Source organism: Terrapene carolina, unplaced genomic scaffold (assembly GCF_002925995.2).
Source record: "Terrapene carolina triunguis isolate 2854851 unplaced genomic scaffold, T_m_triunguis-2.0 Scaffold35022, whole genome shotgun sequence".
Classification (NCBI taxonomy): domain Eukaryota; kingdom Metazoa; phylum Chordata; order Testudines; family Emydidae; genus Terrapene; species Terrapene triunguis.
This window is the reverse complement of record NW_020699373.1, coordinates 14,499,564-14,515,999: the sequence shown is the minus strand read 5'-3', so window position 1 is coordinate 14,515,999 and position 16,436 is coordinate 14,499,564. Positions and strand designations below refer to the sequence as shown.

Below are 16,436 nucleotides of genomic sequence, written 5' to 3'. Positions count from 1 at the left end.
AAAGAACTTAATGACAATGTACATCCTCACACAACCTGAAGCTACAATACAACAAAGACAACAATCATATTCCACTGATTGAATGATAGGCACCAGGTATGGGATAAATCCTCTTGGAAAACTCTGGGAAAATATAATCTAATGATTGGCAACCGAGGAAAGAGGCTGATCTATTTCATGCAGGAGATTTGTACAAATAAATCATTTAATGTCATTTGTCCAAATTTAAGGAAACACAGCTAATTGCAGAAGGAAGGAGATAGTTGGACTTTGTCCTTTAGCGCAAGTGGCAGAACATCATACTTTAATTCTACGGCCTGTGTTGTGCACGATGTGAAACTTGACAATCACAATGGTGCCTCCTGGCCTTCAAATCTATCAGTCTCTAATGCAACCCCACAGTGCATACAATGCAACTGCTGGAATGTGCCTATACAGCGCCTCAACCGATCTGTAATGTAGATGGGACAGACTTTAAATGTTAATTCCATCAGAAAGCAGCAGGATAAAATCCTACAAGTGCTTCATAGTTCAGCTAGGGAATCGAGAGTAGATTGCTGACATTGACTGGTGTTGGAGATGACAAGCATCCAGCCTGGATAACAGGTCTGTCCTGTGCCTAGCACTCATAGACAGGGCAGAGCAGGGATTCACTGGTGTGCACTACCTGCTTTCCACAGCTCCAGGGACACTGTGTAACTATGAACACCGCTCAGTGGCCAGTTAAGTCAGGTTTAATGGCTATTTTGTCTCATTGGAATGGCTCACAGCAGCCGGAGCACACTGGTGAATCTGGCCCAAGTGCTACTAATACTTTAAATACTTTCCACCTTTTAACAGCAACCCTATATCAGTGTAATTCCATGGAGTCCGCCAGAGTTACACCAATGTAAAAATGGTGTAACGGAGTGGAAAATCAAGCCCATAAAGGCAACAGCAGGAAGTGTAATATCTTGTTCCAGCATTTTAGCTTGCATGGTTTCTCAGAAATAATCCCAGCAAGCAGTGGATTGCATTAGAGTCATTATTGTGCATGGAGTCATTATTGTGATGTAGATAGTAAAGTCCAAATCAAACCGTGTTAAAGGCTGTTCTCAATGTATGGATGTAGATATAGTTGCTTTGGGGGAATGGACACATTGATTGAACAATCATCTCATAGTATTTTGAGACATTTGGAAAGAATTCCCGAAATCAAAGAACTATTTAAATGAGGGAGGAATTTAAATCAGTGCCCACAGACCCGCAAAATCTTAATCTCATTAAAATCAACAGAAATACTTTCATGAGTAAAGAATACGCATGTGAGTAAGGATTTGCTGGGCTGGACCTGCTAACTGTATAAGTAGATTCCAAACATCCATTGTTTCTCATGTTCTTCTTTACTCTCACATCGCTGGTTACATGTAGATTCCAAACAGTTTAATTTCTCTGTGTATTTTTTCCATTCCTTTTTTGCCAGATGTCTTTGGTTTTTAGGTTTGTGAGTGTGAGAGAGTATATCTATAAATTAATAATTTGCAAGCTATACAACATTGCTCGCATGTGATGAACAAAACTTGACTCACTGTCTGGTAAACCTAAACCCCACTTGACCCCTTCTGAACCCAGCGTACTAGTTTTGTCAGGCACTTTAGTTGAGCACACCTCTAATATAACATGTTAAAATTTCCATCGGCGAATGACTTTTTCTCTCCATAACCTTCTGCATTTTCCCGCCCAGTCTTTTGACAGCTTCCCTCGCCATTTATGTCCTCACAGGCGACGTTCCTCAGTGAATTATTTCAATAGATACCTGTGCAAGGAAATGCTGAATATCAGGTGTCCACCTACAAGGATAGCTTTAGCCCAGAGCATATAATATCTGGTCCTGGTATAAACAGAGCTTTGCCGATTTATACCAGCTGAAGATCTGGTCCATAGTGTTTGGCTTCTGAGCTAGACTGCACCACTTTGCTGACCGGAACAGCCTGCGTGTGTTTTCCATCACAAAATCCTTTCCAACAATTAACATTAATTGCCAGCAATATGACAAGGTCTTAAATGAGTCTTTTCCTGCTTGACTAGAACCTACAAGTCTCCCAAAGACCAAACCCTTCTTTTCTCCATGAAATCTACCTGAGCAAGTCTAGAGGGAAAACCCTGCTGAGGCACCAGCCATGTGGTGCAATGGCTTTTCTCACCTCAGTGGTGAGGACAAGAATCGGGTTTGCCCCAGCTGTTCTCTACATTACACCTGGGAAGTAACCATTGTCAGGTGATATTCCTTTGTGAGCGCCCTAATATCTGATTGGGATTTGGATCCCGGAATATAAATGTGATCGAATTTCAAATGACCCTAGGAAACCCGGGCAGACACCACCTTCCCTGGGCACATGTGAGAAGGGAAAGAGGAACCTACTCAGAGCAGCTCCCCTCCCTCCTTTGGTCCATGTGCAGAAGGGAGAAGAAGATTTCTAGTCTCTTGACCTCAAAAGAAGCCTCCTCAGTCACCAGGGAAACCGAAAGGAGACCCGTTTTGTGTGTATAAAGCTTGGGAAGCAGTTGCCCAAAATAGCCCTCTACCAGGACAAGAGAATCAGGCTGTGGCCTCGACAGCCTTCCTTCCCCCACCAACTGGCTCCCTCCACCTCCCATCGATGGAGCTCCTCATACACCGAACGGCCCTGCTCCTGCATGCGTCTCAGCCCTTGCCTCTGGCTCTGCCCGTTCTGGCCACTCTTCAAGCCTCCCCCCCCCCCATGTGCTGGAGTTTTCTCCCTCCTCCAGCACCCCTCACATCCTTGTTCTTCCCCTCCCAACCCCTCCTCCTTCAGCTAGCTCCCAGCCACCGGCCTCCTCTCCTTTCCCATCAGCTCCCCTTCTCTTGCCCTATCTCATCCCAAATGAAAAATAACAGTAAAGAGCAGAGAGGGAAGGAGAGACCCTCACGCGCTGCACATGCATCATCGCCGCCCCAGTGGCACAGTGCTAGCACTCCACCAGAGCACCTGGCATGCAGGGCTCCCACTCCTCCTGGCCTAACCAGGACACCCGGCTTCTGAACAGCTTTCTCTGTCCTCACCCAGGCCGGTCCCTCTCTCCTTTGCCGGCTTTTACCATGGTTCGTTTGTTTGCCCATTGCCCGGCTGGGGAGAGCTTATTCCCTGGAGCAGCACCATCGAAGAATGGCCCTGCTCGTGGGAGTAAATGCTCCTCAGAGTGAGTAAGGGCTGCCCTTTGTAAGATTTTCATCCTTCGGGGCAGGAGCTACATCTTCTCTACAGTGTCATGAATACTTCCAGCACTGGCGAAATATTAATGGGCTAGATCCACAGCTGGTGTACATCAACAGAGCCCTAGTCAAGGGGGCTGCACTAATTTACAGCGGTGGGGGGGAGGGCTGGCCCGAGAAAATCATAATTATTGTTATCAGGTGGGTCAGGAAGTGGGAGAATGTTCCAAGTGGGCTGCCTGGCGCATAGGCGGCAAAAGAGAAGCAGGAGAAGATAAATAAAGCAGCAGATTTTTCTCCCAGTGGCAGACAGACAAAGCAGTGTGCGGCCAGAGATGAGACCCCACTGGATGGGTAAGTACACTAAAGAGCTGTAGGCCAGCCCCCTAGCTGGTGAGGGAGCTATGGACAATATGCTCCTGGCTGAAATCAATGGCGCTCTTCTTAGGAGGTGACCTAGGTAAAAGCCAGGGGAGCTGGATGAGTAGCTAAAAATGTGGGGTGCTCCCTTCTGATAACCTCAGAAAGAAGAGTTCAAATAGCATCGGACCTTAGCCCTGCGCTCAGCAGTGACACACTGCAATGGAAGCGCTTGGTGGAATGCAGATTTCCATCCCCCGGCCCGTTCCCCTCCCCCTGCGCTGCGCACTCCTGCCCAAGGCTGCTTCCTGCTCACCATGTGCTAACTGCGGTGGAGACGTGCCCACCGCTCTGCTTGGACCTTACAGCAGCTGGTGGCCGTTGTCCTGCTGGAAGGACGTGATCCATGCGCCCGGAAGGAGGGAAACCCGGCCCTACCCATTACAGGGCCTTGATGCAGTGCTGCTCTCGTTGCACTTGGCCTTTTATTGGTTTCCCCCCTTGACCACATCCTGGGGGCAGAAGGGGTCGCTGGTCAAATTGGGTTTGTCCCATCGCTGTAACAGGATACCGTTATTAATTAATAGTCACAGGGTGCTTGGAAAAAACATCAAGAGCCGGGGCCCCGGTTTTCAAACTCGGGGGTGCCTTCAATGAGTTGCACAGATCTGAACCGAGGCACCTAACTAAAAGCAGCCTCGGAGGGAACGAGAACCTCAGACCGTGGCGCAGACCCCTCCCTTCTATTTTTAGCCAGCTAGCTAGAGTGCAACTAATACATCTCACGTCTCCGGCAGCAATGGAGACACACCCCTAGTTTTCTTTATTATCTCTGCTACTGCTGCAGATTTTCCTTCCAAACAGGAGCACGTGGCCCACAGCTTCTACGAGGGGTGAGCAGAAACACAGGAAAGGCATTTTTCAACAGGCCGGCTCTGCAATAGTGACATCTACACCGCCAACCTCAGCGGATGGCCACGACACAGTGTAAGGGCTGGCAAGGATGGAACAAAGCAAACGGTGCAAGTCAAGGTTGTGTCTCATGCTGGTTTCAATTCCCAAAACGCCCCCAACCACAGAGAAGACTCTACACTGAGGAATTAGAAATATGGTTTACGCAGCTGTTCTGTGTGGGGGTATTTAAATGCAGCCAGACCACCTCTGCAGCCCAAAGAGGTGGGTGGTAGCAAACACACGCTTCCTCCCCAGTGCTTAATTTATGATGGTGGGGTTGACTCTTCTCGCATTTCCAGGCAGACTGGTGACCACAGCTGAGCAGGGCGATGTATTTGGCGCATTTAGCCCCTTGTTCTGTCTGCGGACAGACGGCGCTCCCACCAACTGGTTCATTCTCTGAAATTACTCAGTGAATATTCCATGCAAACAGGTTTTAGGCGGTGGGTTCCTCACCAATCTTGCATTTCCAGAATGGCCTCCCGGCAGCTGAGATTCGCCATTTGAACTGGCTACATACTGTAGGGCGCACAGGGAGTCTTCCAATTCAGCACCCGGTGGAGTCAGTGGGAAGAGAGGGAGCTGGACTGGTCCCTGCATGAACAGAGCTCACAGGCCGTGCATTTTGCTCTCAATTCCTCACTATTGCTCTACCTCTACAGTAGTTCCACCTGTGTGAGCTATGGTGGGAGGGAGAGCGTAAGCATGTCTAAGCCCAGGCACCTCTAACAATCCCACTAGGCACCTCTCGGCATCTTTAGGCATCTAAATACCATTAAAAATCTGGCCTGTAGTAGTTAAAATGTCGACCCAGCTGCTCCCACTGTTGCTACCACGTTGATGAGAAATGTTAGTGCCTTGGAATCAGATGTCCAATGCAAAGACTCACTGCTAGAAATTCACTTCCCGCTAATGTCTTGCAATTCTTGCTTCAGACACACCACGCCTGCCCACAAACCTGCTCACTGACCAAGTCACACGGAGCAGGACAGGGGCACATACACAGACAAGGGGAGCTGGTGAACTCTTCTGAGGGCTGCTTGCAAATCCTTCTCTGCTCCAGCCGGGACCACTCCTCCATGCCAGTGTCAAGGAAGTCAGTTCTCCCTCCTGACCAGCACGCCAAGGATTGAACCAGGGAGCCCTGGAGCCAAAACCATACGCTGCTACAGTCTGAGCTAAAGAGCTCCTCTCGGGAATGGTGTGCGGGGACATACACTCACCAGTGACATCATCTCGCTTTTACTGTTTACAGGGGCCTGCCTGGGACCTTTGCCCACCTGCACTCACCCTTTTTACAGCTTTCCTTGCCTCTGGAGAGGCAAATCATCTTAAAGGCACATTGCAAATTTCAAGCTCGATCCTGCAGAATTTACTAAGACTCCCATCCAGGTTGGAATTTGGGGTGTGCCCGGGTAAGCGCAGCAGGGCGGAGCCGTTCCTTCCCCAGGTGAATAACGGCACCACCTGGGAGTGTTTGTCCTGAAATGGTTTTCAAAATCCCAGGTGCTTCCGTCCAGGTAGGTTTGTTTGCTCTGCGCACATCGTTCAGCTCGGCCAATGGGAACAGGCTCGCCAAACCTAAATCCTGGTGCATAGCCATTTTCACTTGCAGGTCTCATGCACTAGCCCAGTGGTGCAAAGAGCCGGTGACAAGCCAGGGTTAAAGAAAAGGAAAGCTCCCCCTCCCCGGAGCTTCCCTTCAGCCTTGACTGTGACCTGAGACCCCACCAAACAGCACACTCTGCACTGGGAGCAGCAACATGAGCTGCTCCCACTGCAGAGTGGGACACGAGCTGGTGCCTGGCTGGGACTCCCAGCCACACTGCCAGGAGGGGTAGCAACAGCACCACCTGATGGGAGACAAAGAGGCGTCCCAGCTGGGAGCCGTCTCTTTGCCCGCCTCTGTAGGGAGCCGTGCCCCTCCTGCTGGCCAGGGGAGACGGACAGAGAAATCCTGGAGGAGAGAGAGAGAGGTTGCATCAAATCTCTCTGTTAAAAACACATATTTAAACCTCTTCTCGCGTGCAGTAACTGCCGGGTGAGTTCAGTGACTGCCGAGGCAGAGCGCCAGCACCCATTTGGAGTTTTGTTACAAAATCTCATCACTGTAGCAATGGGCTTGTGGGGCCCTCCAGGGACGTGACCCTGCTGAGCAATACACACACAATCACCACACAAACACGTTCCACACCACACACCCACACTGCACGCATACACATGCACACACTGCACGCACGCGCACTGCACAAACACACATGCTGAACACCACTTACAGGCACCCTACACGTACATTCCACAAACACTGCATGCACTGTGCAAACACACACGCTAAACACCGTGTGCAGGCATGCTGCACAAACACACTGCAAACAGTACACATGCACCCTGCACAAATGCACACCCATTGCACAAACACACGTAATGCATACAGTATGTCTGTGCCCTGCACAAACACAAGCAGAGGACAACTGTACACACACACACACACACATTGCATACACACTACACACATTCATTTCCTTGGCTGGATGTAAGTTTGCTTGGGGACACAACCTCCTTTCGCATACATTTTGTCTTTTTCCCCTATTCTCTCCTGTAGCTTTGTCCTGTCATCACAAGACAACGTAACACTGCACCACCAAAAGAAAAACTGAACATGAGGACAGCAGCCAGAACTGGAGAACTCCCCCTCCTCATCTGATCTATGTTCATCCCTGGTGGCAAACATCACCGGGGAAAGTTTAAATCCAAACAGAAGAGTCTCTTCATTTAAAAACCGAGTAGTGATCTTGGGAGCCTCCATTTTTGGGTGTCCCATTTGAGATGGTGCTTTTCAGAGGGCAGCCGCTCGGCACATTCTGAATTCCAGGACCCTTTTACGATGGCTCAGGCTGGGCACTCAGGAACTGAGCCACCGCAAACCCCTCGTCATTTCTGAAAATGTAGGCGACTTTTAATGGAATAAAACAATTTCTTTGAATAGAGATATTTGTAAAAACCTGTCTTTAAAATGTAACCTAACCTACTTGTGGGTCCCACGCTCACTGCCTGCTCCCCTCTATGGCCTTCTTTCAGCTGAATGGAATTCATTAGAAGACGATAAAATAAGATCATTCTCCATCCTCCCACCCATCTGCTCAACATGCATCGCTCGGGCTTCTCACTACACGCAGGGAAAATCCGAATGAAGCAACCGAAGGTAGAGAGGGGAATCTGAAAACAAAACAGCAACCGTGCCCAACGGCGTCTGCCTATTTAAAAGTAGAAAGCCGATCGCATCTCTCTTTAGTAAGCCAGTGTCTAGCTACTGTGTAGTCTGCTCCTTGTGTCAGTCCCCAGTAGTATGTCCTTTAACTAGAAGTGAAAGCAACCGATCCCCCACTAAGGCACATCTGCTCCAAGTCTACTTTACAATGCGGGAGGGGGAATGGCACCTTCAGCTGAATAAGCCAATAAAGATTGTCTGATTTGGTTTGCCCCTGTTGCTATTAGGCTAGCAACCCACTGGGTTAAAGACTGGTGACAGCTGCTAAAAAAAATGTCCAGACCGAGAGGAACAAAAAAGGCAACGAATCCTACTGAGTGCAGGATACAGCTTGCAGAGTTGAAGAGCGAACCCATTCCATTTCACTGTCCCACTCAGACAGAAGCCTAGATCAATTTACAAGGGTTACCTAGTCAGTGGCTCTACTTGTCAGAGATCTATATACAGACAGCCCCCTCCCTCAATATGGAGAGAGACATATGTCAAAAAACTAAGTCACGAGAACGTTAACCATGTAGCGTTGAGCTCACAAAAGTCAGTAAATGGCAAAGTTAACTCTGCCCCCTTGTGCATATATATTACGATACAGTCCATCATTAAACCGTCACATTTTCCTCTTCCTGAAAGAATACAATATAATATGATTCCATTTCCCTAGAGTCTCCAATACAAAAGTGGGGCTTCTTTGGACTACTCGGAGTGCATTTTGAGTGCTTAACTTGCACAGGTGACAAGCGCTTAGTGGGGGGAGAAGGGTGTTAATGGAATTTACTGGGAGGAAGGTGGGATCAAGACAGAAAAAAGAAATTCCATACTGTGGAACCATTTAGCTAGACACTTACCAGAGCACCCTGTCTACCCCACTTAACGAGTCTGCAGTAGGGAGCCCGTTAGCTGTGCAGTTTCAGTGGGCAGTGAAGACAGCAGTACTGCTATTGCAGATTGGCGTACTGGGGATGGGTCGCATTCTGGGTTTGAGCCTTTCACAGTCTCAATCTTTTCCCTGCAGCTATGAGGGTTTACTGCTTATAAATGAAATCTGAGATTCTCCTGTGGCTCTGGGAGCTGGGGCTTTAGGAGACATTTAGGAAACTATTGTGATAGCTCTGTGAGAGTTTGCAACATTGAGATTGCCTCTCTGCCAAACCCTAGGGACTATGCAGCTTTTCCCTTAACACATTGCAGAAAAGGTTAGCTCAACGTTTTAAAAAATCACCTTTCAGCACAGATCAACCCTGTAAAATGTCGGCCCCAAAGGAGAACGGTTTGGAAAGTTACAAGTGACTGGAAACAGGGCTGTAGGATGGAGAGTCTATATTTTCTGTCCTGGTTCCCATACTGCTCTTGTCACCACGGTAGATGGTTATGCATCTTTAATTAACTACAGAGTTTGCTACTGCTCCTACTATAATGCCAACATGTATGTGTATAGGTATGGCCTGATTTTCAAAAAGTCAAGTGTGCAACTGCACACCTAATTAATGTGCACACCTACTGCAACTGCATGTACAAACCGAGTCTTTGCACCCGGGCAGCCAGCCACAGTCTGAGGGAAATCTAGGCCCCACAGAGGTCAATGGGAGTTTTGCAATTGACTTCCATGGTCCCAGGATTAAAACGGCCCTCTGCACCTGACCGCTTTGTGCAGCCCTGGGGACGGCCACACACACTCGTTGTTTGGACTTGGACTGGCACTCCGGGCTTGTTTTTTTTGTGTGTGTACATACAAAGAGTGGGATGAATTGAACAGGAGAATAACTGACTTAAATGTCCTGTCAGGCTGATTGTGAGGCTCGAGGCCACCGAGAAAACATTGTTTTTTCCCTTCCTGCCCCAGAGTTTACAAAGACTCCGGGGTCATTTCTCCCCTTGAGGAGTGTGTGTGCAAATCCCATGAACAGGGCAGGCACATGGCTGGCAGAACAGACTCCTCGTCAAGAGCAGCAGTGTCTGCGCTTTGTGACCACCGTTGCACAAAAACTACAACTGTAGTAGTTTAAGCAGCAGGGGAGGCAACAAATGGGCAGAAAGAAAACAAACTAAGGCCTCAATCCTCCAATCATTGCCACGAGCAAGTAATTTACACATGTGAGAAGCCCCAGTGAAGTCACTCCCATACAACAATGTCTACAGGATCAGGCCCTAAACTTGCCCCAGGGTTAAAATTGTCCTACTCCTTTGATTATAATAGGTGGGTGTGGCTGGCAGGTGGGTGTGGCTGGCCAATGATATTTCCTAGCCTCTGGAACTCCTGCGGTTAGATAATAAGAAACATCCTTTACATGCCTTCAAGGATGATTTAGTTGGGGATTGGCCCTGCTTTGAGCAGGGGGTTGGACTAGATGACCTCCTGAGGTCCCTTCCAACCCTGAGATTCTATGATTCAGTGGCTAGGTCTACACTAGCAGGGGGGTCGACCTAAGATACGCAACTTCAGCTACGCCTCTCACCGCGGTGGAGTTCCGGAGTCGACGGCAGAGCGATCGGGGATTGATTTTATCGCGTCTACACTAGACGCGATAAATCGATCCCCTATAGATCGATCACTACCCGCCGATCCAGTGGGTAGTGTAGACGTACCCTATGATTCTAAGGAAAGAGCCAGTTATAATTTAAGGCATCTTTAAAAAATTCAAATTCAGAATATCCCGTCATTTGTCCTAAATTATCCTTATTTTTAAAGATAATGCAGCATGTTCATCAAAGCAACATCCAGGCTGCATAGTGACATTTAATTATGAACCTTAAGAAGAATGCAAAAACTACAGCAAATGCTCCATACAAAACAAAATCAAGCCGCCTTTAGTTCAGCCTTCGCTGTCAAAAATCCCACTGATGTCAATGGGAGCTGAGGAAGTGCTGGAGAAAGGAAACTGTTCCTATAAACCATCCAGATCTCGGACGAGTCTAATCCACCTCGTTTGTATTTTATTTTTTAACAAGGTGCAGAGTTGTGCCATCGTAATAATGTATCTTGCCATTTGCACTGATGGGTGGGAAGCTTTCTTAGTTTAGTTCAGTTTTATTGGTAAGTCACTGAAAAATGCAATTCATCCCATGTGCTTTATAATATATGAATACTGGCACCTGACCATGGGACCAATCCTGCTTCCATTCTAGCTGCCATTGACTTCAAGTGGAGCAGGGGAAGACTATCTGGGCCTGATTGTGATCTCACGTAGACCTGTAGAAATCGGAAGAAACTCCATTGCCATTGATGGAGTCACACCAGCATGAAAACCTTGCACACAGAGGCAATGTCTCCTTAGCATCACGGTCATCTCAGTACCTATCTCAGCCCAGCTGGCCACGCAATAGCTCTCCGGTAGAAACAGATCCCACATGAACAGATTAAGTCACAAAAGCAGGTTACATGGACCCATGTCAGACACAACTAGATATGGTGAGTTGTAAGAAAGTGAATATTGAAGACAATAGCAGATAGAGCATCTTTCCAACGCCGCCCGCCCCTTTTTCAGTACGTGGAACCCACCAAAGAGAAAACAGGCCCGTTTACCTTCATCGCGTTTGCGTTTGTTGCTTTCAGCACTGGGGGATGTAATTCCCAGAATTCCACTAATGGAGTAGGAGGAGCCTGCGGAGTCAGTGCTCACTGTCGAGACTTGGGTCACGGACCCCGTGGAGGCTGTAATTAAAAGCAAAGCGGTCAGCGTGCAGACGAACATGAACGCCAGAGCGTGCCCACAACTCCTGCCATTGGGACCACTGTCCACACCCTCAGCCACAACAGTTTCATGTGACTCTGCAGTGCCCCAGCTAAGAAACTGAATGGTCATGCCTGTTTTGTTGTGTTTCCTCTGACACTTGAGTTTTGAAAAGGGGCTGATGGAGCACAGCTTGTGGCAAACACTCAATTGCCTGCAAGAGGGGCTTTGCGTGTGCACATGGGGTTTACAGACCCCCCCACTCAGACTAAAGTGGTGATGGAACCGTGCTGGGCCAAGAAGGCCCCGCCCCACATCAGCCATGGAGCATGCTCCAAATGGAGGACCTGCTTAAAATGAGAGTCTGGCAATCAAGCAGGGGAGAGGGAAGGAGAAGCAGTCTAAAGGAAGGGAGCCAGTTAGAACCTTCTGGGACAGAGGAATCCACAAGGGAAGGACCTGGACTGCGGACAAGGCCTGATGGGGCAGCCAGGGGCCTGACCCTTTCTCTCCAAGGGGGAATCACTGGACACTGGAAGGGAGCTGGGCAGCCCCAAGTGACTCTCTGAATCACTGCAACTCCTTGAACAGCTTCCTCGAGGAAGGAGGCAGAGGGCTGTGATCACATCTGTTGTGTATTTGGTTGTCGTGGTAATAGAATCTTGTGCTGCTATGGACAACGCCCCAAAACGAAGAGTGCCCTGGGAGGTAGGAAGTGGCCCAGGGGAGGCTGGTCTGAGGTATTAGCTCAGGATGGAAACAGGGGATGGAAACAGCCTCCCGCCTTGGTCTGGACCCAGTGGAGAGAGAGGGCCTGGGTCTCCCAACCCTTCCCTCTGCCCCTAGCCCAACCGGAGAAGGACAGACTATAATTTGGCCACTAGGCCCTCAGATTGCCTACAAGGCCCCCAGGATGTTGAAGACTATTCAGCCGTGGCCGCTAAGTGAGCCCCGCTCCAGCAGGGAAGCAGCTTTGGACCCTAAAGTAACACTCAGGGCAGTGCTCCACTCAGGTTGTTTCCCTTCTATCAGTACCAGGGTGGTTCTGGTTCCTGGCATCCCCTGTTCATTAAAATCACTGGCTGGCAGCAGTTACGGTTGGCCATGCTGCCCAACCCAAGTGTTCAGAAATCAGGAGCCAGGCCCCCAAAATCATTAGATTTACAAAATAATCAAAAAAATGTGGGGTCCTTTTTATTTGCCCCTGGGTGTCAGAGTGTTGAGGGGTCAGGTCTCAGCCTTTTCTCTCCCACCACGTGACCTAGAAGCTTTCTCCTTTTGTTAATGAAAAGCTGCGATTCTCAGGCCATAATCTGATTCCAGCAACTCAGACGTTACGAGAAAGACCAAATATTGTGAGAGTCATGATAAAATAGTCAGATTTGGCAGTGGTGTCCCGGGAGAGCTGAGCGCACCGCCTCTCCTGCTGATGCAGTATTGTGTCATTGGTTCCTTACACTCCCTGGTCTGTCTGTCTCCATCTGTTCTCGTCTTATTCTTCCAGTGTAACTTCTTTGGGGCAGGGACCATTCTTCTCTCTGTGTTTGTACAGCGCCTAGCGCAACAGTCCCTGACTAGGGTTCCGAGGCTCCAATTAATAATAATAACAACTACACTGTGCTTGTCTTAGGGACCCTTGAGGGCCATTTAAAAGCTGCCACACCCATAAAATGCCTTATATATGCACCTCACAAATGTCAAAGCGCATGTTGTGCTTTATCTACTGTTTATCTTTTTTAAATTGGCTCGTTCTCTATTCAATAAATGTAACGTTACATATTAAGCCACTAATTAAGAATCTAGTATGATATGGAGTTAACCTGAAGCCACAATCCAAGACTGCTGATGTATTATTAGTGGGGGAACCACAGGGCGGGTAACCTAACTGGCGTAGTGCTTCACTGAGCCTTTTGTATTAAACCCTTCATCCTGACTGCAGTGGCTGCAACAGGGGAAGAGTCGTCATTCGCCAGCATTACACAGAATACTAAATAGGAGGAAAGTATAAGGCAAGCGCCCTGCTACGGGAACCTTTCGAAGAAGGATGACCAAGACCAGAAGACGTTGTCTAAATGTCTGGTTATCCGTTAACAGCTTTAAAGAGGTGGAATGGCTTTGGATGGATAGGATAACCGTAATTATAATAATGCTTAGCACTTACAGATCGCACTTTACATCTTCAACATGCTTTGCGAGCACAAACTGATTAACCTTCAACACAACTCCTAGGAAGCAAGTAATTAAATAATAGCATCCCCAGTAGGGAAACTGAGGCAAGATGGTTAAGTGATTTGACCAAGGACGCAGATGGAAATAGTGCCCAAGCCAAGAGTTCGAATCCCAGCACTGACTCCCTCTGTAACCGTGGGCACAGCACTTACCCTCCTTCCTGTGGTTTCCCCATCCATCCTCATACACCACTCTGACGTGTGGTAAGAATGAGTCAATGTGCATGATTCGCTGCCTGGATTCTGTCAGCACAAACAGGCAGAGTCTAGGCTGCAGGTCCCCAGTGCTAGAGCCAGGAGGTATCAATCTACCTGCCCGCAAGCACGGGTCTGCCAGGGGGCCTAGAGCACAGCACACAACATGGGCAGGCCCAGCTGGGGAGAGGATGGAGCTAAAGCCCCCAGGAGCTGTTCAGGACATGAATTAAAGCTGCTTCCCTTTGGCAGAGCGTCCCCGGTAGGGCAGGTGGGGTACTGACCTGTCCTACAGGGAGTGGCATTAGTGATGGCCAATGTAAATTTGGAGCTGCCAGACAGCCTCTTTGAGGTTCTCCACAGCTGGCTCTCCATCCCTCCCTGGGGCCAGGGCAGTCGGGTGGCGTCCCCTCTCTGGATGCAGGAGGGGATGGGCTGTCACACTGCCATCCCACAGCTGCTAATCCCACAGTGCCAGCAGGGAGAGGCAGCACTCCGCTTGTGCTCGGCGGCCACAGCATCCGGATGAACCACCCAGCTTCCGTCTGTGCAGAGCAAAGCGGAGTCAGGATTTGCCCCCGTATAAACGAAGGCTCCTCTGAAGCCACCGGGAGTTTTGCTATTGAGCTCACTGGTAACACAATCGAGCCTTAAACCATCAGTCACGTTAGCTGCTGCTTTTCTTCATCGGAGGCTCTTAGAGTCACTTTCTTGATAAAACGATTCCAAATGTACGCCCGGGCGCTTTCCAGCTGAGTCTCGCAAAAAGCACCTCCCAGATATTTAACTTCACAGCACTCCTGGGAAGTGAGCATTGTCCCCATTTTACAGAGGAGGACACTAAGGCAGAGATTCTGCTGCCTTTCCCCACATTGAGCAGTACCTTATCCCACCAGGACTACTTGCAGAATGAGCTACCAGACCCACAAGCAAGGTGGCTTAATGGAGGTCCCATTTTGTAGCATGGGTGGTAATAGAACCCAGATTGTCTAAGTCTTGTACCCAACGCCATCTTCCCTTCCCTTTCCTTTAACAACCCTCCATGGAACGCCTTGCTACTAAGAAAGCAAACCCAAGTTTAACCTCCTAGGGACTAGCTATAAAGGACAAATCTTGGATCAGCTGAAGTAAATAATGTCCACCACTCGCATTCTGCACGTAAGGAGGCATGAATGCTGTTGGAAATGGAAATTTCAAATGAGGAAGGAGCTGAGTGAACATGCCTACAAAGGAAGAATATGGGCTATACATGCAGTTGCCTAAGACAATGTTTAGAGAGATCAAAAATCTCCACAACCAAGAAAGTTGGGCTGAGGCCACCAACTCCATTAGCCACAAAAATGTGTTAATCGGGGTTGCTGTCTCCTGACAGACGCGGCATCGGAACCTGGCTAGAGCACGCTGCTCTGGCCTGAACGTCTGCATTAGGAAGGAGAAGGGAAGAACGGGAGAAGAAAGTTTGGAAAGTTTTGGTACCTCTTCACTCAAGACTGCAAGTGCACAAAGAATTATAGAAGGGATGGTTGATAGAAGAAAAAAACACATTCACAACTACTTACTGACTAATGATGCAGAAAATGTTATGAATAAGTATCCCTTTCTTGATTTATTACTTTAATTATCTGACATTCTATAGACCCCTATTAGTGGGGGGGGGAGTTGGTTTAGATTTCAATTTTCTGTCTCACGGTGAAAGCTATTTATCATAATAATCAGTAAAATTCAAAACCTTTTAGCAGTATTTATAAAATTCATTTACCATGTTCAACCCTTGCCGAATGACAAAGAAGGTGCATTAGTACGTGTGCTGAAGTGTTTTATGCAGAATTATCTGTCCATAAGAATGATTAAAAGTTCTTTAGAATATTTGTATTCCATTATATTATTTTGTTAATATAAAAAAAGTTTGACTTACCTATGCTGTGACTAGAGGCTGGGACCTGCTGGTTGGGTGGTTGCTGTACCTTAGTCCGTATGATCCTGCATGTAGTTGAAAAGAAACAAATGGCTCCTTACTATGAGACATGCACACTGTAGAAACTGCAGGCAAATAATAGCAGTGCCTGGAGAACATCAGAAGCGATTTTGTCCATTCCAGACACTTAGATGGTAAAGGAAACATCTTTTCCTGTATTAGTCCATTGAAGAACAGTGAAAGTGCGACTGGTGGGCAGATCTAGGGCCAAATTTTCAAAAGTGCCGAAGACCCAGATCCTCAAAGGCATTTAGGAACCTCTTTGAAATCAATGGGAGTAAAGCATGTAAATACAGCTGAAGATCTGGGCCTAGGTGAGTTAGGAGCCCATGTGCCATTGAGATTTAGGCTCCTAAACACCTAAGGTTTTCAGGTGCCTGAAAATACCGGTAGATGCCTAGCTGGATTTTCAAAAGGGCCAGGCACCAAACTCCCATTGATTTCAGTAAGAGTTAGGCACCAACATATTTGAAAAGCCCAGTAGGCACCTATCACCTATCTTTGGGTGCCTAAATACCTTTAAAAATCTGGCCCTAAGTCACTTTTGAAAATGGGACTTATGCTCCTAAGTCTCTGA

General features: G+C 48.1%; 1 protein-coding gene across 1 annotated transcript in view; it reads right to left on the bottom strand.

Moving 5' to 3' along the window:
- The window catches only part of LOC112111158 (paired box protein Pax-5), a 219,176-nt gene that overhangs the window by 184,658 nt on the left and 18,082 nt on the right, over positions 1–16,436 (bottom strand). The window contains exons 4-5 of the mRNA XM_024206462.1: positions 15,800–15,864; positions 11,314–11,442 (exon numbers count right to left, since the gene is read on the bottom strand). Of these exons, the coding sequence (XP_024062230.1) occupies positions 11,314–11,442; positions 15,800–15,864 (194 nt within the window). The remainder of the gene's footprint in view (positions 1–11,313; positions 11,443–15,799; positions 15,865–16,436) is intronic.